Genomic DNA, 21,071 nt, shown 5'->3' on the forward strand with positions numbered 1-21,071 from the left:
GTTTTACTCGAGAACAGGTGTGTAAACTGAATACCCCACAGTCTGCATTTGACCTTTTTATTAGCCCCTTTGGTAACACAAAAGGATGTTTTCAGAGTTCTGTGAAGTCATGGTTCATAATTTAGAATGGAGATGTGTCTTTGTTGTTGTTGTTGTGTGTCATCGAGTCCATTCCGACTCAGAGTGACCCTACAAGACAGACCAGAATTGCCCCATAGGGCTTCCAAAGCTGCAAAACTTTACGGAAGCAGACTGCCACAGCTTTCTCCCACGGAGTGGCTGGTGGGTTCCAAGTGACAACCTTTTGGTTAGCAGCCGAACACTTAACTGTTGCGCCATCGGGGCTCCTTGATGTTTGTTTAGAACAACATTAAAAGTAAAAATGTGTGAATATTCTTCACCACAATGGAGGTGGCAAATTATTTTGGAACACCGCTTTTTTATTTTTCTCTTTTTATTTCGAACATTTTTAGATTTACAAAAAAGGCACAAAAATAACTCTCCAAGTTCCTGTACACTCTTCATTCAGCTTCTCCTACACTTGCCTTCTTAAATAGCAGAGTACAACTGTCAAAGCCAGACACTAACACTGATGCAATACTACTAACTGATCTGTGGACCTTACACACATTTCACTAGTTTCACCACTCATGTCCTGTGTTTTAGCCTGGGATCCAATCCGGGATCCCACATGGCATTTAGTGCTCACGTCTCCTGAGGCACCTCTGATCTGTGACACATTAGAAATGTCCATTACTTTGTAGTGGCATTGTGTCCTTTACAGTGCGTCGTATGGGGGGTACATGCTGTTGATCTGTCTTATTATTGTGATATTAACCTGATCACTTGGTGACACGGAGTCTGCTGGGTTTCTCCACTGTGAAGTTATTATTTTTTCCTTTGCAATTAAAAAAATATCTCGAGTGGAGATTCTTTGAAATTATGTAAATTTTCTATTTCTCATCATACTTTCACTAATTTTAGCACCCATTGATGGCTCTTGCCTGCAACAACTATTGCTGTGGTATTTGATTCTCTATCTCCATCATTCCAGCCACATTTATCAAGGGCCCCTTCTCTCTCATTTATTTATTTGTTCAATTATTTATTCATATCATCACGTACTCATGGATACTTATATATTCTATGGGTTACAAACCAGTACTATCATTATTTATTTTGCTGCTCAAATTATCCCACCTTTGGCCACTGGGGGTTCCTTCAAGCTGTCTCCAGTGCCCCTCTGATAAGTACTATCACATTTTGGGTACTTCTTCACTTTCTGGCAACATAAGATGTTTCAGACTCATTTTGGATTTTTCCTACCCTAAAATCAACCATTTCTCCCAGGATTTCTAGTTCCTTTTACTAGAATACAAATCAGTATACAGGGACTAGGTTTGCTCAATGCTACTGGGGTTTCATTGCTTCTAGATTCTCCCAGTGAACACAGCTGGGAAATATAAGTATATATACTCACATACACATATCCACATCTATTTCTGCATCTATCCTTTTGTGTAAAAACCCTGAATTCATACCAATGTCTCCAGTTACAATCCAACAGCAAAGGGTACGTTCTAGTTTTTCCCCTTTCCTTATTGTACCTACTTTCCCCAACAGTAAGAGATATCTGGCTCTCATTATCCACAGTCTATGTACTTATTTATTCAATCCTAGTGTGTATATCTGTGTGTGTGTGTGTGTATACATATACATATAAATATATACATTTCCAGAATTGCTAGTCAATACCTGGTGAGAAGGAAAATTATTAACTAGAGTATAATATTTGTATTTCATTCTTTTTTTCTTTAGCTTTATAGTATCCAAAGTAATGTTTTCCAAAGGTACTTCTGCTAATTTTCTTCCCCACCCCCTTGAGTGTGATTATATTATTCATTTATAATACAGTTAAGGTTCATTTGTTACTGTTTGTATTCTCTTTTGGGTTCCCTCCACATCTGGATTAATTTTAATTAACAATTATTTATGTTCTGGGTATATGAAACTAATAACCATGGTTTAAGAGTCAGAGAAGGAGCCCGGGTGGCCTAGTGGTTAAGTGCTTGGCTGCTAACTGAAAGGTTGGCGGTTCAAACCCACCAGCCGCTCTGCAGGAGAAAGATGTTGCAGTCGGCTTCTGTAAAGATTACAGCCTTAGAAACCCTATGGGGCAGTTCTATACTATCCTACAGGGTCAGTGTGAGTCGGAACTGACTTGACGGCAATGGGTTTGGTTTGGTAAGAGTCAGAGATTAAACAAAAAAGTGTACTCGGGAAAGTACTGCTCTCCCCTCAGCTCTGTGACCCTGTACCTCTTTCACCCACCCTTCCCACACTGTCCCTACACTCACTGAAGGCAACCAGCATCATTACTTTCTGATTCATTCTACCTATATTTCTTATGCACAAATGAGCAGATACACATACATTTTCTTATAACCCCTGCATGTTGCTGTTTTTATTGAACAACACATCCTAGACATTAGTTCACAGTGGTTCCTAGAGACCACTCTCATTCCTTTTACAGCAGCATATGCTCCATAGTTCATTCAAACACTCTCCTATGCAGGGGCATTTAAGCTGTTTCCAATATTTTGCAATTTAAATAATGATGCTACACACACACACACACACACACACACACACACACCACTGCCATTCAGTCAACTCCACACTTTTAATTACGGAGGCATTACAGTATGTTTTAATGTCTGTTATGACAAGTCCTTCTTTTATGCTTTTCTGGTTATTCTTGCACATTTGGTTTTCCATATAAAGTTTAGTATCAACTGATCTAACTCCATAAAAGAAGCTCTTGGAATTTTATTGGAATTGCATTAAATTTATAACTGACATCTTTAAAATGTTGAGTGTCCCTATGTAAGTACAAAAATGTCTTTCCATTTGCTCAAATATATTTTTGTAGAAAACATCTTTCCTAGGAATACAACTATACCTGCTTGGGAAATACCAGGCATACAAATAACGCTCAATAAATATTTGCCTAAATAATTATATTAAAGCTCTGTTAAAAAAAAAAAACAACTTTGATTCCAGAAATTTTTTTTTTTTTTTGCCCTTATTCTAAGGTTAGCGTAAGTTAAGTTACCTAAGTAGGGTTTAGCCCTGAGGAAGCTTATGATCTATTTAGGGACACAAGGTCACAGGCAACATATTCAAATAACATTGCCAAACCCAACCCCTTATGCCACAATGTTGGGAGATGGTGTTACGTTCTTCACAGAAAAATAAAAATGAAGAAAAAAAAAATCTTTCTTAACTATATCTGAAAACAATATAAAATTCAAATGAACACAAAACTACCATGAAGACAGCTATTTTGATTAGTATCTTTGCTTACAGCCTGTTGCCCTTGAGTTGATTCTGACTCATAGCAACCCTACAGGGCAGAGTAGAAGTGGATTCAAACTGCCGACCTTTTGGTTAGCAGCCAAGCTCTTAACCACTGCACCAGCAGGGCTCCCTTTCTGCTTATGCTGCCCTTCTGGTAGACATGCCTCTGACACTCTGCTGTCTTATTTCTTATTAATTTTACATACTGGCTGCAACAATGGGCTCAAGTATAACACCCATTGTGAGCAGGGCGCAGGACCAGGCAGTGTTTCCTTCTATGGTACATGCGGTTGCTATGACAATTTTACATACGTATCAAGCTAAAAAATTAAGATGTTGCTCTAAGCCCAGAGTGCCCTAGAGGCAACATTACCTTCCACTCTGTTGAGGCTGGAGAATATCCAGCAGAAGTTGTTTAACTTCACTAGGTGACAACTGATACAAGTCCTTGGCTGGCTTGTCTCTACCACGGCTCTGCAGCTCATACTTCATAGCATGGATGATCCACCTGAAACAAAACAGGGGTGCATGAATCAATAAGGCTTGAAATAAAATCGCCTTCTGCTTCTCTTGGTAATCCCCTTAACGGTGCTGACCCATCTAAAGGGGAATGAGGGAAAGGCCACTTGAATTTCCTGAACCGTTGATATAATTACTCCCATCAAGATTACCTGACTTGATCAGACTCCGAAAAATGGGGCCTGTTCTTGCACATGTGGTTAGATTGTGAAATACAGAAACAGGTGAGCACTAAGGTTCTTGCCAAGCGAGATTCTACCAATTCTGTATGACAGTAAACGACATACAAACAGCTGCCACGCTGTATTTTCTTCCTACTAGATATATGCAAAAACAGACAAACAGTTCACTTTAAGAAATGGGCTGAGATGTGCTATTATGCAAATGTCTTTCCTCAGGAACAGGCATTTTTCACGTATTTCCTTTATTTTGAGGTTGTTCCCTTGGGGTAGGAGAGAACAGAGAAGTGCTTGCCTTCTGCATAAAGGGGCACAATTAGTTATAACTTAATTATATTGGTGCATTAAAGAACATACTTTAACCAACAGATTCCAGAAGAGTCAAAATACTGAATTATTTTATGTGTAATTAATTTTATTTTTTAATTTGAGAAGCTTTTAAAAAGCATTTTTACAGTGTCATCTCATTTCTTTCGTTTACTGTATTATGAGGAAAGAATTCAGACAAACTAGTTATGAAAACTAAAGACAACTCTAGAAATAACACTGTGCCTTAGGGAACCGGAACTGTACACACCATTAGAAAAGCCGGAGGACTACTTTCACACAGCAGATTCACATGGTTTATCCTTAAACCCTTCACTGAACAATAAGTAACAAACAGAGACAGTGCAACTCATCATCTGGAAAGAAAAGTGCCCTCATTCACCCACACTACCTGTCTCCCAACAGGGGAGCTGTGTAACCAGCCCACCAGGAAAACGGCCAGTTATAGCAACAAAGATTTAAAGTGGAGAAGTCACCGCACCCAGACATATCATTACCTCTCTCGATCCATTTTCTTGAAAGATAACCTACAAGGCTATTGCAGGCGCAGAGATGAAAAAGTTAGGTGAATATAATCAAACGGATTAATGTTCTTTCTGCCAAGGCTGGTTAGCAAAACACCAGCAATGCATCCTCATGGGATGACTGGTAATATTTCCCAGTGCAAACGATGGTAAAAAAAAAAAACATGAAGCTCTCCAGCTGAGCCAGAGGTGGTACCAGTCTGCATGTCTCCCTGCCTGCTAGGCCAGGCTACGGATCACAAGGCAGGAGTCCCTGCTCCGTGGCTGTCCCCATCTCCCTGCCCTCTGCCAAGGCAACTTCCAGCTCCCTAGCTCTTCATTTCTAGAAGTTGGGAATTTAACTAGTCTACCATCATCCACTGCAGACTGCATGCTGCAAAACACTGAGAGACTGTAGAGTCGTGAGTGACACAGAGAGATGGAGCGTAGTTAAAAAAACAAAAAAAACATTATTACTGTTGACACTATATAATAAAGATTTAATAATTTGCTGGTAAGAACAAGTGATGGGGTATTTGCAAACAACAAAACATTCCACTATGTGCAGCAGAACATGTAAGAGGACTAACATTTAGCATTTGTATTTCTCTAATCAGATGGAAAGAAAAATTGGACTAAACCTATTTTATTGGCAAAAACTTAAGATTTTTTTTACTTGTCCGTCCTCATTATTATTAACTGCATTTAATGAAAATGTTATACAAGCATAAAAGCCATAAGGACAGGACTATTTTGGAGGTGTTGATGTTACAGTTGTTCATGATATTAGCTCTTATAGCAACATTCAGTTACGATACACTGTCTGCTAACAGACTTCTTCTTTAAATTAAAAAAAAAAAATCCATTTTAAAGTTGTCTTTTATTTATTTGTATATTTATTAGGTTACTCTGAATTTAAAATTTATGGTTGAGGCAGCTTAGCAGAGCTGAAGGAATACCAAACTTAAAATCCTGTGATTTGGCTTTTGGTCCCTTCAACAGGTCAATAGCATGAGAAGCAAAGTGGGGATAGGAGGTACTGTCCTAGATTAAAAGTGACTTCAGTGAGAGGACAACTAATGTCATGTGCGGACCTTGTCCGGATCCTTGCTTAAGTCATTCTGGGAACAATCATAGAAATTTGGATAAAAATTGGATACTCGGTGATATTAAGGAATTATTGCTAATTTTCTTTGGTACTTTCAATGGTATTGTGAGTATACAAAAAATTATTTTTAGAAATGTATACTCACATATTGAGAAGTAAAAGTAAAAAGTCTAGGATTTGCTTTACAGTAACAGCAAAACAAACAAACAAGGCAAATATAAACGACTAACATTGTGTATATCCGCTTAAATAATGCGTATGTGGGGAATTTACTAAATTATGCTCTAATTATACTTTAAAAATTTTTTATAGTAAAAAGTAAAAACAATAAAGACATTCTTGAATGCCAATTCTGTTACTTACCAACTGTGTCCTACTGGGCAAGTTATTTTTTAAATGAGAATATTACTATTACCAGCTCAGCTCACTTTATAGAATTTGAGGAACAAATTAGACTACTAGAAAGGCTTTTGAAATTATAAAGGGTCATAAAAATGTCAGTTGGCTCATGTTATTTTAAGTATCAGACTCAGGTTGGAGGAAGGTAATATAAATATTTAATTCAGGTCTTGGAGTTACGGAAGCAATTAACTTCAGGAGGCCACTTTTAAAATGAGCAACATTTTATTTTTAAAGGTCTTACTGTTTAAAATCCTCAGGTATCTTGAGTTATTAAAAGCAACACAGTCTACCACATTTATCTTTGAAAAGCTTCAGTAGCACACACAAAGATAGCTGGAGATCTAACATTTCCCCGCAGGCTTCTTCCTTCTGTTTACAAAATCTCAGCAGTTCCCTTACCAAATCAGGGAAAACACTGTCCTCTACAACCACCAGAGAAAGAAGGTGACTATTTTTCATTCATTCGAGCACAAATGAATATAACTTACTCACTCAATAATTTGTCAGATTATTCAAGTTCATTTATTTGTCAAAAAATAGTTGTCAAAGTCATCTTTTTTAGCTTAGAATTCTTCTAAAGACTCTAAAATTAAAAAAAATAGTCCTAGGCATAAACTACTAAAATACATGTCAAGACAAAGAAAGTAAATCACCAAGTGAGTTACAAAGTAAAAAAAAAAAGAAGATATTTTATACATTTTTAGAGCTACTAATAACAAAGGGCAGTAATACCTTTGCATGGGAAAATCTGACTTCCCACTCTCATTCCCAGACAAGGTCAAAACATCCCATTTGAGGATTCCAGCATAAAAGCAATTAATGCAAAAGGGGGGAAGAAAGAAAGAAAAGGGAACCTGGAAGGCCAAAAGAATGAAGGTTATCCTTGGACCAAATCCTTATAAATTTAGCCTGTCTAAAGAATCAGGGACATGCTGTACTTGCCAATAAGCAAATGAGAAAGCGACAGACACAGGCGACTGACCACATCAACCTTCATACACGTCAAGGTCTGAGTTGAGGACAAGAAGTTACTCAGCACTGCTGGGAAAGTGCAAAGACGCGGACTGGTATTCCTCTACAGTCCTGGGAACGAGGACTAAAAACTCTCTTGTTGTGAGGTTCATAACAATATTGTGTGTGTATTGCCATTTTTCTTTCCAACATGCTCCAATCAAGGAGTGAAATATGAAATGAAGTACACGGAAACCTGACATCAATCGTAAACCAGAACAGCTGACATTTTCTGAAAAATGCCATGAAGAACAGCACTGATCCATGGCAAGGAACAATTTTTTAATAATTGCTTTGAGGCTATTTCCAGATAATAAGGATTTGCTGAGTTTGCTATTAAACAACTGACTCTCTGTTTGAGCATACATGACGTGCAAGCATTTTACTACTTCATATAATCAGAGATGGAAACCTTGCAAGAAGGAACTTCTCTGTTGGATTCATATTTGTACAAAGAGGATGAAGATATGATGAGGCAAACTGGGCTTCTTATTTGGTAACTGGAGAACCAAGACTCACCCATTCCACCCCTGAATCCCACCATAACAGAAGTGGTGGGAAGAGTTCTATCATCTCACCTCCGCACCTCACATGAGATGTCAAAAGCAAAGACCTGTGAATGAGCACCAGAGCCACTCTAATGAACTCCGAGCTGCAGTTTTCCCCACTTTCCTCTACTGCACCAGCAATGGTACAGTCTAGTGCTTACGACACCAACGGCAGTCTCTAAGCATGGACTTGTGACCCACAGATGCAGCGACTGGCACCAGAGGACAAGGTATGCCTGGATCATAATTGCTTACGGAGGACGTCCTGGCATAAGAAAAGCAGAGATGAAAAAGGCCTGATGACACACATCCTCAGGGGTTATCTCCCACTAAAGGCTGACTGACAGGCCTGCAGCAGAAAGCAGTTGACTGGAGGTCCCTACAGTAATGGGCCTGTCAGGAACGTGATCTATTTCCATAGGAAAGCTGGGGCACAAACGATAATGAGACAGCCCATCAAATCATTATCAGACTAGAATATCATTTGTGTGAGCAGGTTAACTTTGTCCGCTGGAGTACCTGATGGCAGTAACAGTGGAGAAACTGCACTGGCAGGACTGACCTTGGAGGAAAGCAAAGGAACAACTGAGACAGTGGGAGATTTAAATGCATAACTTAAAAAAACACCTTGGAGAGAAAGGTTAAGCAGAGGCACAACAGAACATACAGTGCAGAGGATTCTGGGTGAGATGTTCTCGAATGAGGTAAATGCTCTCATGTCCCTTGGGGAGATGCCGGCATTTCTGGAAAAATACGCTGCCACAATCTGATCAACAACAATCTCATTAATCACAATCAATACTTAAAAGAGAAACAATAGTAAAAAGAGAATACGTTGGAGATGCTTTATTGCCCTATAAGTAAAAAAAAAAAAAAGAATGTGTTCTGTAACCTCCTCCCCACTTTCTTCCAAAGTTATGCTACTATCACTACAACACGTAAAGGGCTGACTCAGACACAGCACCATGTTCAACAATTTATAAGAAATTTTACATTCAAGGATGCTACAAATGGATAACTTGCTCACCTGATTTTAAGCCAACTAAACATTTTCCAAAGACTAATTTAAGTTTAGAAAGAAGCACATACTAAACATGCATTTGCTGCTGGCAATAAACCATCATGCAAGAAGGTCACTCACTTGGGGAGCCTTAGTAAATGTATTAAGCATGAGGTACAATAAGAATACATTTAAAAGACACAAAAATGTCTTCCTCCTTTTCAAAGGGGCACTGTCACATGCCCCCCAGACAAGATAACTGCAATTTTCTCAAGTTGTCTGATATCCCTGGAGGAGAAACAGATTCTAAGACCTTTCTGCTAACGCGGTGGAAGAGCCCTGGGAAAAGGTATAACGTCTGCCCCGCGTTTCATGAGGCCCTGCCAGGTGGTGGAGGAGTGAGACCATGTTAGATGGCGACGGATGATCCTAAAGGGCTTGTGAAACGGGATTTCTGTATGAAATGGTGGAGATCAGTGCACTGGGCCCTGAAGGAGAACCAACCAGGGTGGAAAGGGATGTTTCTCCTGCGGGTGCCAAGGGCCTTTGAAAACCTAGGAGCAGAAGACAACAATGAGTGTGTCTGGGGAGTGGAAAGGTTCCCCCTTTTACCGATTCCTGAGATTTGTAATATGAAAAATGGAAAACTCCCAAGAAATACCTGTTTTCCAAATACCACAAGACGGAAGACCTTATATTATCGAATGTAACAGTAATAATCTTGAAGCTTTACTCTCTACAAAACATTTTCACATTCCTTACCTAGAATCACCACAATCCAACCAGAGCGTCAAAGCAGGGCTACTACCCTGCCTATTCACAGACAAGTAAGCTGGGAGAGGGTGGAGAAGCATGAATTCACCCTACTTTCAAATCCTGGCTCTTGGTCTTGTGACCCTGGGCATGTTACTTAATACTTAATTTCAGTGAATTTCAAATAGCTTGTCTATAAACTGGGGATAACAATGCTTACCTCATAGGGTTTTTGTGGGGATTATGTGAGATAACCCAGGGGTCGAGCTCCCAAGAAACAGGCCCTCAGTAAACATTAGCTCTCTTCCTCTGAGGACCAGGAAGGATAAGTTATTTGCCCAAGAGAGTCACGTAAGTTAGTGGCAGGAATGAGTCTTTCCACTTTTAATACTCATACTGGTATTCAGGGAGCTGAATTAGGTGGCGGGGTGGTTTTGTCTTACAGGGCGTTGGAAGATTCTCCTTAGAGGAGTTAAGTGGCTATTGTTCACCCTTTATCCTTACCTCATTACTGTTCCCTTTGCTGGCCCCGTTAAATGGCCCCATAGGCCCAGTGCATGTTCACTAACTTATAACATTTTGGACAGGCTGTTGACTTGGAACACAGGTATCCACCCTGGACCTATAAAGACACTCAATCCCCAGGCAAGTATTACTTCCACTGGAAATACTTACCTTGAAAATATGACAATATGAATAATTTCAAATTGTCCTTATACTTTGTGTCCTAAGCTGATTTTGATCCAGCTCTATTCAGGCAGATCTGTATTTTAAAAGGCTTTTGGGAGGGTTAATATAAGGAAATTTACAATTAGCCAGAGATGCTACAACATTCCTGGGAAGGGAAAAGCTTGTTTCATAACATCCCTTGACTCTTCATCTTAACACCATGTTATCTCTTGCAGCAAATAAGGGTCTAACTTAGAATCAGTCCCAAATCATCATCACTTCCTTGGTCTCCTGGTGATGAATCAAAGCTCCCAATCTCATTTCTTATGTGTCTGTTAGTCGATAACCATTAAGGCTCCTTGGTGTGCCTTATGCTGTACCATGCTAAACAGTACTGATCTTAGACTGGAGGGCTGACAGATGCAAGTAAAAACATCTGGAGTTCCTGGCACATCACAGATAGCACCCGAATACTTAAATACAAAATGGATTATAAGTCAAATTCATGTAGAAGAGACCACCATGGTTATAGGTTTTTTGAAATAAACACGAAGGTCTGTTTTCTGAGAAAACGGCACAGTATACACAAGTAAAAACATGCACAAAATACCTAAGACTGAAGACTAAGTCTTCCACTTAGTGGTCTGACTAACTGACTAGGGCAGTTCATCTAAGTTCTCTGAACCTCAGTTTCTTTACTGTAAAATGGGGATCCTAGTGGCTACCTCATAAGGCTGTTGCAAGGGTAAATTAGATAAAACACGGGAAGCATTTCCACCACCGGCCCAGCTTACAACAGGTGCTCAGTTTTCTTGAGACAGTTTTCTGATACTATTAAATACTAAGCCATGTGCTGCTATACTGATGTTTTTATTTTGGGTAACACACAGTTTAAGGGAAAAAAGTATGGTATTTCTCAGAGAAGGCACTGAACATATAGAGTATCAGATATATAAATAGGAAGAAAACTATTTTTAGAATTAACTAAGCACACATCATTCCCATAAAGAAGTCATATTTGAATTCAAGAATGGAGAATATGCTCGATTTTTAAGAGGAGATAAATTAGTCTAAGATGCTGAATAAGCAGTAAAGGGGAAAAACTGCTGGAGACTGAGAAACAGCATGGTAAAATCTTGGGAAACTGTCAGCCTTCACTCTAAGGCTCTGTTTAGAACTCTGCGAGGATGACTACTGCTTAGAGACGCCCTCCCAACTAGAACATTCATTACAAAGAATGTGCTTTGGAAGAATCACAACCTACACTTCTCAGATCGCCTCAGAGAAATGCCTGAGTACTTCCAATACCCTGGGTGAGGAGGATCACATTTCTTTTCCTTTAGGGACAACTCACACGAAAGACCTATTTCTGCACCCATTATTTAAAAAAAAAGGGAACAAAAATTTTCAACTTGACATTTTTTCACTTAATTTATCTTGGAGTTACAACTGTCAGTACAGAGACTTTTTATCTTTTCCTTGTAACGCTGCATGCGCATTTCACCGCATGGCTATAACATCATTCACTTAAAGGATTTCCTACTCATGGACATGTGGGTTGTTCCCAATGTTTCACTATTTCACACAATTCTGCAATAAAAACTGCTGTAAAATATATCGTTCTGTACTTGTATGAGTATCCCGAATTCCTAGAATGGGAATTACTGAATCAAAAGATATGCAAATTTTAAACGATAGATATTGCCACATAAGCAGAGTTTTTATATGCAATTTATTGAAGGAAAAAAGGGTAATCATAATTTTTCAGAAAGTGCTTCATGTTTACGTGTGAAATTGAAACTAAGAAAGGGAAATCAACCCAACAATAAGCAGGAAAGGAAAAAACTAAAAAGAAAGCATGGTAAATAGAAAACATAAAATAAGATGGCAGGGGTAAGTCAAAATATAAAAGAAATGGCACATATTTGAAATAAATATTTCTATTAAAAGACAGAATATCAGATTGGATTAAAAATAAATATTGCTGTTGTTGTCGTTAGGTCCTGTCAAGTCAGTTCCGACTCAAAGCGACCCCATGAAAAACAGAATGAAACATTGCCTGGTCCTGAGCCATCCTTACAATCGTTGTTATGTTGCAGCCACTGTGTCAATCCACCTCACTGAGGGTCTTCCTTTTTTCCACTGACACTGTGCTCTGCCAAGCGTGACGTCCTTCTCCATGGACTGATCCCTCCCAACAACATATCCAAAGAATGTAAGGCGCAGTCTCGCCGTCCTTGCTCCTAAGGAGCATTCTGGTTGTACTTCTTCTAACACAGATTTGTTCATTCTTTTGGTAGTCCATGGTATATTCAATATTCTTTGCCAACACCACAATTCAAAGGCATGTCTGTCAGTTTGTCTTACTGTGGGAACTTGGGTGTTGCTGTGATGCTGGAAGCTATGCCACCGGTATTCAGATACCAGCAGGGTCACCCATGGAGCACAGGTTTCAGCTGAGCTTCCAGGCTAAGACAGACTAGGAAGAAGGACCCAGCAGTCTACTTCTGAAAAGCATTAGCCAGTGAAAACCTTATGAATAGCAGCGGAACATTGTTTGATATAGTGCTGGAAGATGAGCCCCCCAGGTTGGAAGGCACTCAAAAGATGACTGGGGAAGAGCTGCCTCCTCAAAATAGAGTCGGCCTTAATGACAGGGATGGAGTAAAGCTTTCGGGACCTTCATTTGCTGATGTGGCATGACTCAAAATAAGAAGAAACAGCTGCAAACATCTATTAATAATCGGAACCTGAAATGTACGAAGTATGAAATCTGGGAAAATTGGAGGTCATCAAAAATGAAATGGAACACATAAATATTGATATCCTAGGCATTAGTGAGCTGAAATGGACTGGTATTGGCCATTTTGAATTGGACAATCATATAGTCTTCTACGCTGGGAATGACAACTTGAAGAGGAATGGTGTTGCATTCATCGTCCAAAAGAACGTTTCAAGATCTATCCCAAAATACAACGCTGTCACTGATAGGATAATACCCATACGCCTACAAGGAAGACCAGTTAATATGACTATTATTCAAATTTATGCACCAACCAGTAGGGCCAAAGATGAAGAAATAGAAGATTTTTATTAGCTGCTGCAGTCTGAAATTGATCGAACATGCAATCAAGATGCATTGATAATTACTGGCGATTGGAATGCGAAAGTTGGAAACAAAGAAGAAGGATCAGTAGTTGAAAAATATGGCCTTGGTGATAGAAGCAATGCTGGAGATGGAATGATAGTATTTTGCAAGACCAATAACTTCTTCATTCAAATACCTTCTTTCACCAACATAAACGGCGACTATACACATGGACCTTGCCAGATGGAACACACAGAAATCAAATTCACTACATCTGTGGAAAAAGACGACGGAAACGCTCAATATCAGTCAGAACAAGGCCAGGTGTTGACTGTGGAACAGACCATCTATTGCTCTTATGCAAGTTCAAGCTGAAACTGAAGACCATCAGAGCAAGTCCACGAGAGCCAAAATATGACCTTGAGTACATCCCACCTGAATTTAGAGACCATCTGAAGAATAGATTTGGTGCATTGAACACTAGTGACCCCGAAGACCAGACGAGTTGTGGAATGACATCAAGGACATCATACATGAAGAAAGCAAGAGGTCACTGAAAAGAATGGAAAGAAAGAAAAGATAAAGATGGATGTCAGACAAGACCCTGAAACTTGCTCTCAAACGTTGACCAGCTAAAGCAAAAGGAAGAATTGATGAAGTAAAAGAACTGAACAGAAGATTTCAAAGGGGGTCTCATGAAGACAGAGTAAAGTATTATAATGACATGCAAAGAGCTGGAGATGGAAAACCAAAAGGGAAAAACACACTCAGCGTTTCTCAAGCTGAAAGAACTGAAGAAAAAATTCAAGCCTCGAGTTACAACAGTGAAGGATTCTATGGGGAAAATATTAAACAACACAGGAAGCATCAAAAGAAGATGAAAGGAATACACAGGGTCATTATATCAAAAAGAATTAGTCGATGTTCAACCATTTCAAGAGGTGGCACATGATCAGGCATATGAAGGCACTGGCGAAAAACAGGGCTCCAGGAATTGATGGAATATCAGTTGAGATGTTTCAACAAACAGATGCTCACTCGTCTATGTCACGAAATATGGAAGACAGCTTCCTGGCCAACTGCCTGGAAGAGATCCATATTTACGCCTATCCCCAAGAAAGATGATCCAACCGAATATGGAAATTATAGAACAATATCACTAATATCACGCACAAGCAAAATTTTGCTGAAGATCATTCAAAAGTGGCTGCAGCAGTATATCGACAGGGAACTGACAGAAATTCAGGCCAGTTTCAGAAGAGAACGTGGAACCAGGGATATCATCGCTGATGTCAGGTGGATCCTGGCTAAAAGCAGAGAACACCAGAAGGATGTTTACCTGTGTTTTATTGACTATGCAAAGGCATTCGACTGTGTGGATCATAACAAACTATGGATAACACTGTGAAGAATGGGAATTCCAGAACACTTAATTGTGCTCATGAGAAACTTTTACATAGATCAAGAGGCGGTTGTTCGCAAGCTGATAAAAATTCAAGGAGAAATAAACTCACAATTGTAATGAAAAAACTTTTAGGATTTTTATTAGCAATCAAGGATCAAGTAAAACAGAAATAATAAAGATATTAAAATTAACAGTAAAGATATTAAAATTAATATTACTAATTAATGTAATATTACTAATTACAATTATTCAGTTAGCAAGCTATATATATACTTACTTACACTCACATACATATACATATATTTCTAACCAACAAACATGGAATATGTATTCTTTTCAAACACTTGAGGAATACCCCCAATATTGGTCCTGTGTTAGGCTACCCTTTCAAGACCCAATTATTTTCTGCTTTCAATTTTTTTTTTTTTTATACCATATGTTTTCATTAATGGAAGCATGCTGAGTCATGGAGTATGTTAAATTTTCGGTTGGTAATATGAGTTTTGAAGCCCTGGTGGCACAGTGGTTAAGAGCTCAGCTGCTAACCAAAAGGTCAGCAGTTCGAATCCACCTGCTGCTTCTTGGAAACCCTATAGGGCAGTTCTACTCTGTCCTATAGGGTCACTATGAGTCAGAATGGACTTGATGGCAATGGGTTTTTTAAATACGAATTTTGAGAAATATTATGTGGGAATACATGGTTACCACGGAACTTGGGGGTTCTTGTGCACCATAATCCATGGGCACTGTCTGTCCTACAGGACCTGGATGGCTGAATGTATTGTGGGGCACCTTTCATTGGGGTATGTTGGGTACCTCTGGCTTTCCAAGTATCTCTCTCTCTCTCTCTCTCACACACACACACACACACACACAAATCCACCATGGCCCTCTATCACATAAAAAAAAAAAAGAGGAAGCCATAAATATGCTTACAAGGCTTATCTAGCTGTACAAAAGCCAAAAGAGATAAAAGTTTTACCCATCATACTTCCTGGATGCACTACCTCACATTTAAGCCTTCTACTCCAGCTATTTTGCTTCAACGAGCATTTCTTTCACCTTTCACTACTATGCAAGCCCCCATTGGAGGGCAGCAAATACTCTCAGCAAGAAAAGTAGAGGTCCAAAAAACTTGAGAGCTGGAAAAAGTGAGGGGCAACCATACACCCCACAGAGTCTGAAAGGGTACTCTATTTGTTCGGGTATTGTTTGACTCCTTTACAATTAGCACATATTCACATTCTACTTGTGCAATCAGATATTAAAAAAAAAAAAACAGAAGAATCATTTATACTTTATCAGGTTATGGTAGGAATTTTAAACACATCTCATTTTACTTATACATAAAACAATGAGGTTGGTATTAAAGTGAGGCTAGAAAGGTTCAGTGACTGACCAAGGTTGCCCAGATGATAAATGACAGTCAATACTTGAACTCAGTTCTGTTGGGTGCCAGAGCATTGTAAAGTTTCCCTATACCGCACTGTCTCACAAAATTCTTGATTAAGAATATTTAAGATCATCAGATCCTTACTTTCAATTTCTTCTCCAAACAAAACACTTATGATTTTAATGACTAAAAAAGAGTTTGGCAGAAAACCAATGTAGAATATTCTTAAATGGACCAAATTCTTATTAGGGTGTGTCCTCTTGACACCCACGTTTTACAGAGAGTCATTGCTCTCTTATGGCTTATCCAATTTTATTTACAGAAATCTTTACAAGTATTACTGTTTTACATGACACAGCTGTTTAAATCCCTGGAGTTTGGTTTTACCAGAGCACAAAGTTACTTCACTATGCCTAAGTTGGGAGTTACACATTCATGAGGATTCTTTTAGGCTACCATCAGGTGTTACCTCAATGGCTTAGGGGAGAAAGGCACTTTCCTAAACACCCACATGATCTGAGGCAGCACTTAACCCAAGAGCGACCAAGTCTGTTAGAGGGCAACTTGAACAATTCTCTTTATGCTAATGAAAAGTACTTTACTCACCCAATTCGTATTTTCAGCATGCCGCTGAATAACTCGGGGTTATTGGAGATGATCCAGCCAATATGGATGACCAGTTCTTGCTGGATGACTGCTTCCCTCTCATCATGGGTGTTACACTTAAAATAGATGATGTTCTTAATCACTCTTGGAGACAAAGGATTAGAGATAACCTCTTCTTCATGCCCAAAGGCACCCAGAGTTACCTATAAGTGGCAGAATTTTATTGTAAAAATCTCCTCGCTACTAAAAAATAAAAGAAAAAAAAATTCAAGGCTCAGGATGACTGGCAGGCTGAAATTACTCTACACGGCTAGGGAATTAGGTAGAATAACTGTTCCTGCCATTTATCAAACGGGCTTTCAAAGCATGACTCCCATGGGAGTTCAGGAGGGTTCACAGTCTAGTCTAAAATTTAAGGGCAGGTGAGAGTCCCAGTTAGGCGACTGGAGGTTAGTGGATAAAAGCAGGGAAGGAATATAAATAACTATTAAAATTGTTCTGAATGACTTCAGAACTAGAAGCCGCCCAGAGAAACCAAAATACATGGAATAGTTTTACTTTACCGCTCACAATTACTACACACTTTAGTATTTGAGAAACGCATTTTACTTTTCTTTTATAGTTTCGCATACGAAACTTTTCGTTAACCACATCGTAACCTTTGCAAAGGCAGGCGCTGGGTCATATACTACCTGTATAGCTCCTGCGTTTCCTGGTGTAGAGCTAGGCACCTAAAAATAGTGAGTGGTAAAATACTTGCTGATTATCTTTCACCTGTGGAGGAGGATAAAGGGAGCTGCCCACAGGCCTGGGAAAGGAGAAAGTACAGAGGGAAATGGTAAAGAAAGCTCAGAGCAGAGAGCGTGGGTGAATCTGGCAAAGGGAATACTCTGGTGGTTCTCTCTCCTCTGCCCTGGGCACTCCGCCTCGCGGAGGAGTCTGCAGCCCCTCCTTCCTCCTCATCACCTCTCCCTCTCTCTTCTGTGTGCAGTGCACTGTTACAGAGGCAAGAAAAAGAATGCATAACTAAAGGCACTTGGGTTTTCTGAGATGAGGGAAGAGTGCAAAAAATGTGGTCTTTTACCCCAATTTTGTGATCTGCAGAGAAAACTGAGCACTGCTGGGGTATCATATCACAAACAAAAAAACCAAACCCGTTGCCCTCGAGTCGATTCCAACTCATTGTGACCCTACAGGACAGAATAGAACTGCCCCATAGAGTTTCCAAGGAGCACCTGGTGGATTCGAACTGCCGACATTTTGGTTAGCAGCCATACCTCTTAACCACTACACCACCAGGGTTTTCCATGATGATATATATATATCATATATATATATATATCACGTCACAGGTGGTGCCAACAGTTAGTCCAAGTGCAATTACTTCCATTAAATTGTCAGCATGTAAAGAAGAAATAAACAGAAGGCGCATCACCCCTCTGGAGGCAATGATGACTAACCCACTATTTCATCCCTGAGAGCTTGAGGTGATCTGAAAGTGCTCTGTAGTAACAATGTCACTTCGGTTTTCAGGCTGGCATTTCATAACTGAGTTAATGCAAACTCTGAAGGCTGCGTTCTTGTCCCTTTCTTACAAAAGGGTAAGATGCATCAGTGATGGCCTTCATGCAGCTGGGTATGAAGCTGAGCTGTTGGCCTCAGTCTTGCCCAGCTCTGTAAGTGACAACTTCCCTGACAGACATAGTAGTCTGATGGGCAATGATCCAGTCACAGCCTCAGGACAGCTCTGAGGCTTCCGAAATACAGGGAGCACCATCCTGGGATCGCAGGCTGCAAGATCCCCTCTAGATACTATAGTAGACTGGACGTGACCAACCCTAAGCCACTCCTCACCAAGGGTCAGGTGCCAGTGATCTTAAGGATCTCCAAAACCTTATAATTGCTCACGTATAGTAGACTTAAGTATATTTTCAGATAAACCAACCTGTTGCCATTGAGTTGATTTTGACTCATAGCAACCCTACAGGACAGAGTAGAACTGCCCTACAGGGCTTCCAAGAAGTGGCTGGTGGATTTGAACTGCTGACATTTTGGTTAGCAGCTGGAGCTCTTAACCACTGTGCCACCCACCAGGGATCCTTCAGATATACTACAGGGACTAAAATCCAAGGAAAAATAGCTTCCCAAAGACTGCTTACTTTCAGAGACTGCTAGGCTCAGGGCAAAAACACATGACTATGAAGCTGGAGGTGAGGACTCCAGTGAGAAAAGGCACCGAATAAGTTACTTCTTGTATCTTGGCCTGTTTAGCTGACAAAAGTGGATGAAATGCCTACCTCTTAATAATTTGGAGAAAACAAAGAAAATAACATATGAAAAATGACTTTTTCTCAGGAGTTCTTTATTAGTTCAATTAGTTTTTCATTATCATTAAATATTATACAAAAAAATGAATAGCTTACTATTCTAACATTCTGAAAGCTGGGTATCTGGAAGAAATAATTCCCATTTTAACGAATTAAGAGCCCTGAAATTCGAGCAGTGGGTTGATTCCACTAAAGAGGGTTAAAATACTTTTTATTATTAAAGCTTACTATATTCCTAGGTTAACTGTCAGAAAAACACAATAAAGCACACATATTCCCAAAGAGGAGAAGGAAGGCAGACAGGTTTCATTCTAACCATTCTATGCAGGTAATTAGAGCTTATGCAACATAAAATGGAAAATGAGCAGCCACACCCCATAAAGCACACCCACATGCATGGGTTCCGTTCAGCTGACATTAACCAAGTGCCTTCTCCATGCAGGCTCCATCGTGGGCAATCAGGACACAAGCTAGGCAGGCCCGGACCCTGACCTTCCAGGGCTCACAGCCTACCATGGGTGGGTGAGAGACACACATTCAAGTGACCTGGGATCCAGGGCTGATTGTGAAAAGTGTCAATGACCTGTTAGGAAAACTCAGAGGAGAGAGGGGCCCACTCACTGGAGATGGCTGGTGAGGAGGAGGTGATGGAGCTGGCCCTGGCGGGTGGGGGGGACAGCCTCAGTGAAGCTGGAGAAAGAGAGGGCTGAGAGAGGGAAGGCTCTGGGAGCAGCTCTGGCCTGCAGACCCTGGCTCTGCCTGGAGACCAACGCATTTCTAAAGAAGAGAATCTCACACTGAGTGGGAGGGAAAATGTATCCTTGGCTATTCACCTGTCTTGGCTCCACCTATCCTAAGCCTGTCTACAATACTTCAGTGGGACTGTTTCTTCCATTTTCTACAACAACGCCTACAATGACCTCAAGCTAACACAGGAGTTGAAAACTCAGCTCTAAGGTGCAGCAAGAAAAGGGCATAGCCTACTTATTAAGTGTGCGTCTTTTTAAGGTTAGATTTTGCTTGGGAAAGGAACCTTGGTAGAAATGCCTGAGCCATTGTTTACCTGGTTGTGAAAGGCCTGCGACACTGGTTTGCCAGATTGAAAAACAAGGGTCCTGCCCAGAAACCTTGGTAGCTACTCCCGAGTGAGAGTCTGAAGAGCAGACACTTACCTGTTTGCCCTGCACTAAAACATTAGTAATGGATGGGGCCAGGCTGTCCACTACTTTACTTAAAAGGCTTGCTGCACGGCGCACAACCGACCTGGGGGCAAAGAAGAGAGCAGGGCAGATGTTCACAAATCTGAAAGATGCTGCATTGGGCCCCTGACCGGGAAGTCTGAAAAATTTCCATGGTTGGGTCCTCATATAGCTATTTGGAAGGAATTCTGAGCCCAAGACAGCTGGGAGAAACAGCTTAAATTTCTCAGACTGTGGGCCATCCGGAATCAGTGAGAAATCCCTCGCTCTCAACCTCTGCCACCAGGCTGTGCCAAAAAGCATCCTTCGTGCCATTATTAATTTAAAAACAAAGAGAAAGGAGCCTAATTAGTCCTCATCTGGGAGCTGGGGGCGGAGTTAAGTGGATATTCTGATTCTGCATTAATGAGTTCATTATTAAGTCTGTCACTGGTATGTGTCACCTATCCCTAGAGCCACATTAAACGATATTTATTTTTTGTGTCTAGATGACCAAATCCCTGGATTGGGGGACTCACTTAGTAATGAATTTATGCAATGCTACAATGAAATACCAGTAGTGTTCTTCCTGATAAAGCCAGAGTATTGGGAGAATGAATTCACACTGTTATTTTTACATCTCTGAGAAAGTCTTTGGCATGTAGACAGAAGACATTTTTTTAAGCACTGCACAT

At 40.1% G+C, this 21,071-nt stretch overlaps 1 protein-coding gene across 4 annotated transcripts in view; it reads right to left on the reverse strand.

Annotated features, from left to right (window-relative positions):
* The window catches only part of PHKB (phosphorylase kinase regulatory subunit beta), a 257,076-nt gene that overhangs the window by 20,218 nt on the left and 215,787 nt on the right, over positions 1-21,071 (reverse strand). For 3 of the 4 annotated variants that reach the window (XR_007514667.1, XM_049864304.1, XM_049864305.1), the window contains 3 exons: positions 20,371-20,461; positions 16,872-17,074; positions 3,734-3,868 (listed from right to left, as the gene is read on the reverse strand). Coding sequence is in view for 3 of the 4 variants with exons in the window: in XM_049864304.1 (XP_049720261.1) it covers positions 3,734-3,868; positions 16,872-17,074; positions 20,371-20,461 (429 nt within the window). In the remaining variant the exon portion in view is untranslated. The remainder of the gene's footprint in view (positions 1-3,733; positions 3,869-16,871; positions 17,075-20,370; positions 20,462-21,071) is intronic. The other variant, XM_049864306.1, reaches the window with a different exon arrangement.

Source organism: Elephas maximus, chromosome 21, assembly GCF_024166365.1.
Source record: "Elephas maximus indicus isolate mEleMax1 chromosome 21, mEleMax1 primary haplotype, whole genome shotgun sequence".
NCBI classification, from domain to species: domain Eukaryota; kingdom Metazoa; phylum Chordata; class Mammalia; order Proboscidea; family Elephantidae; genus Elephas; species Elephas maximus.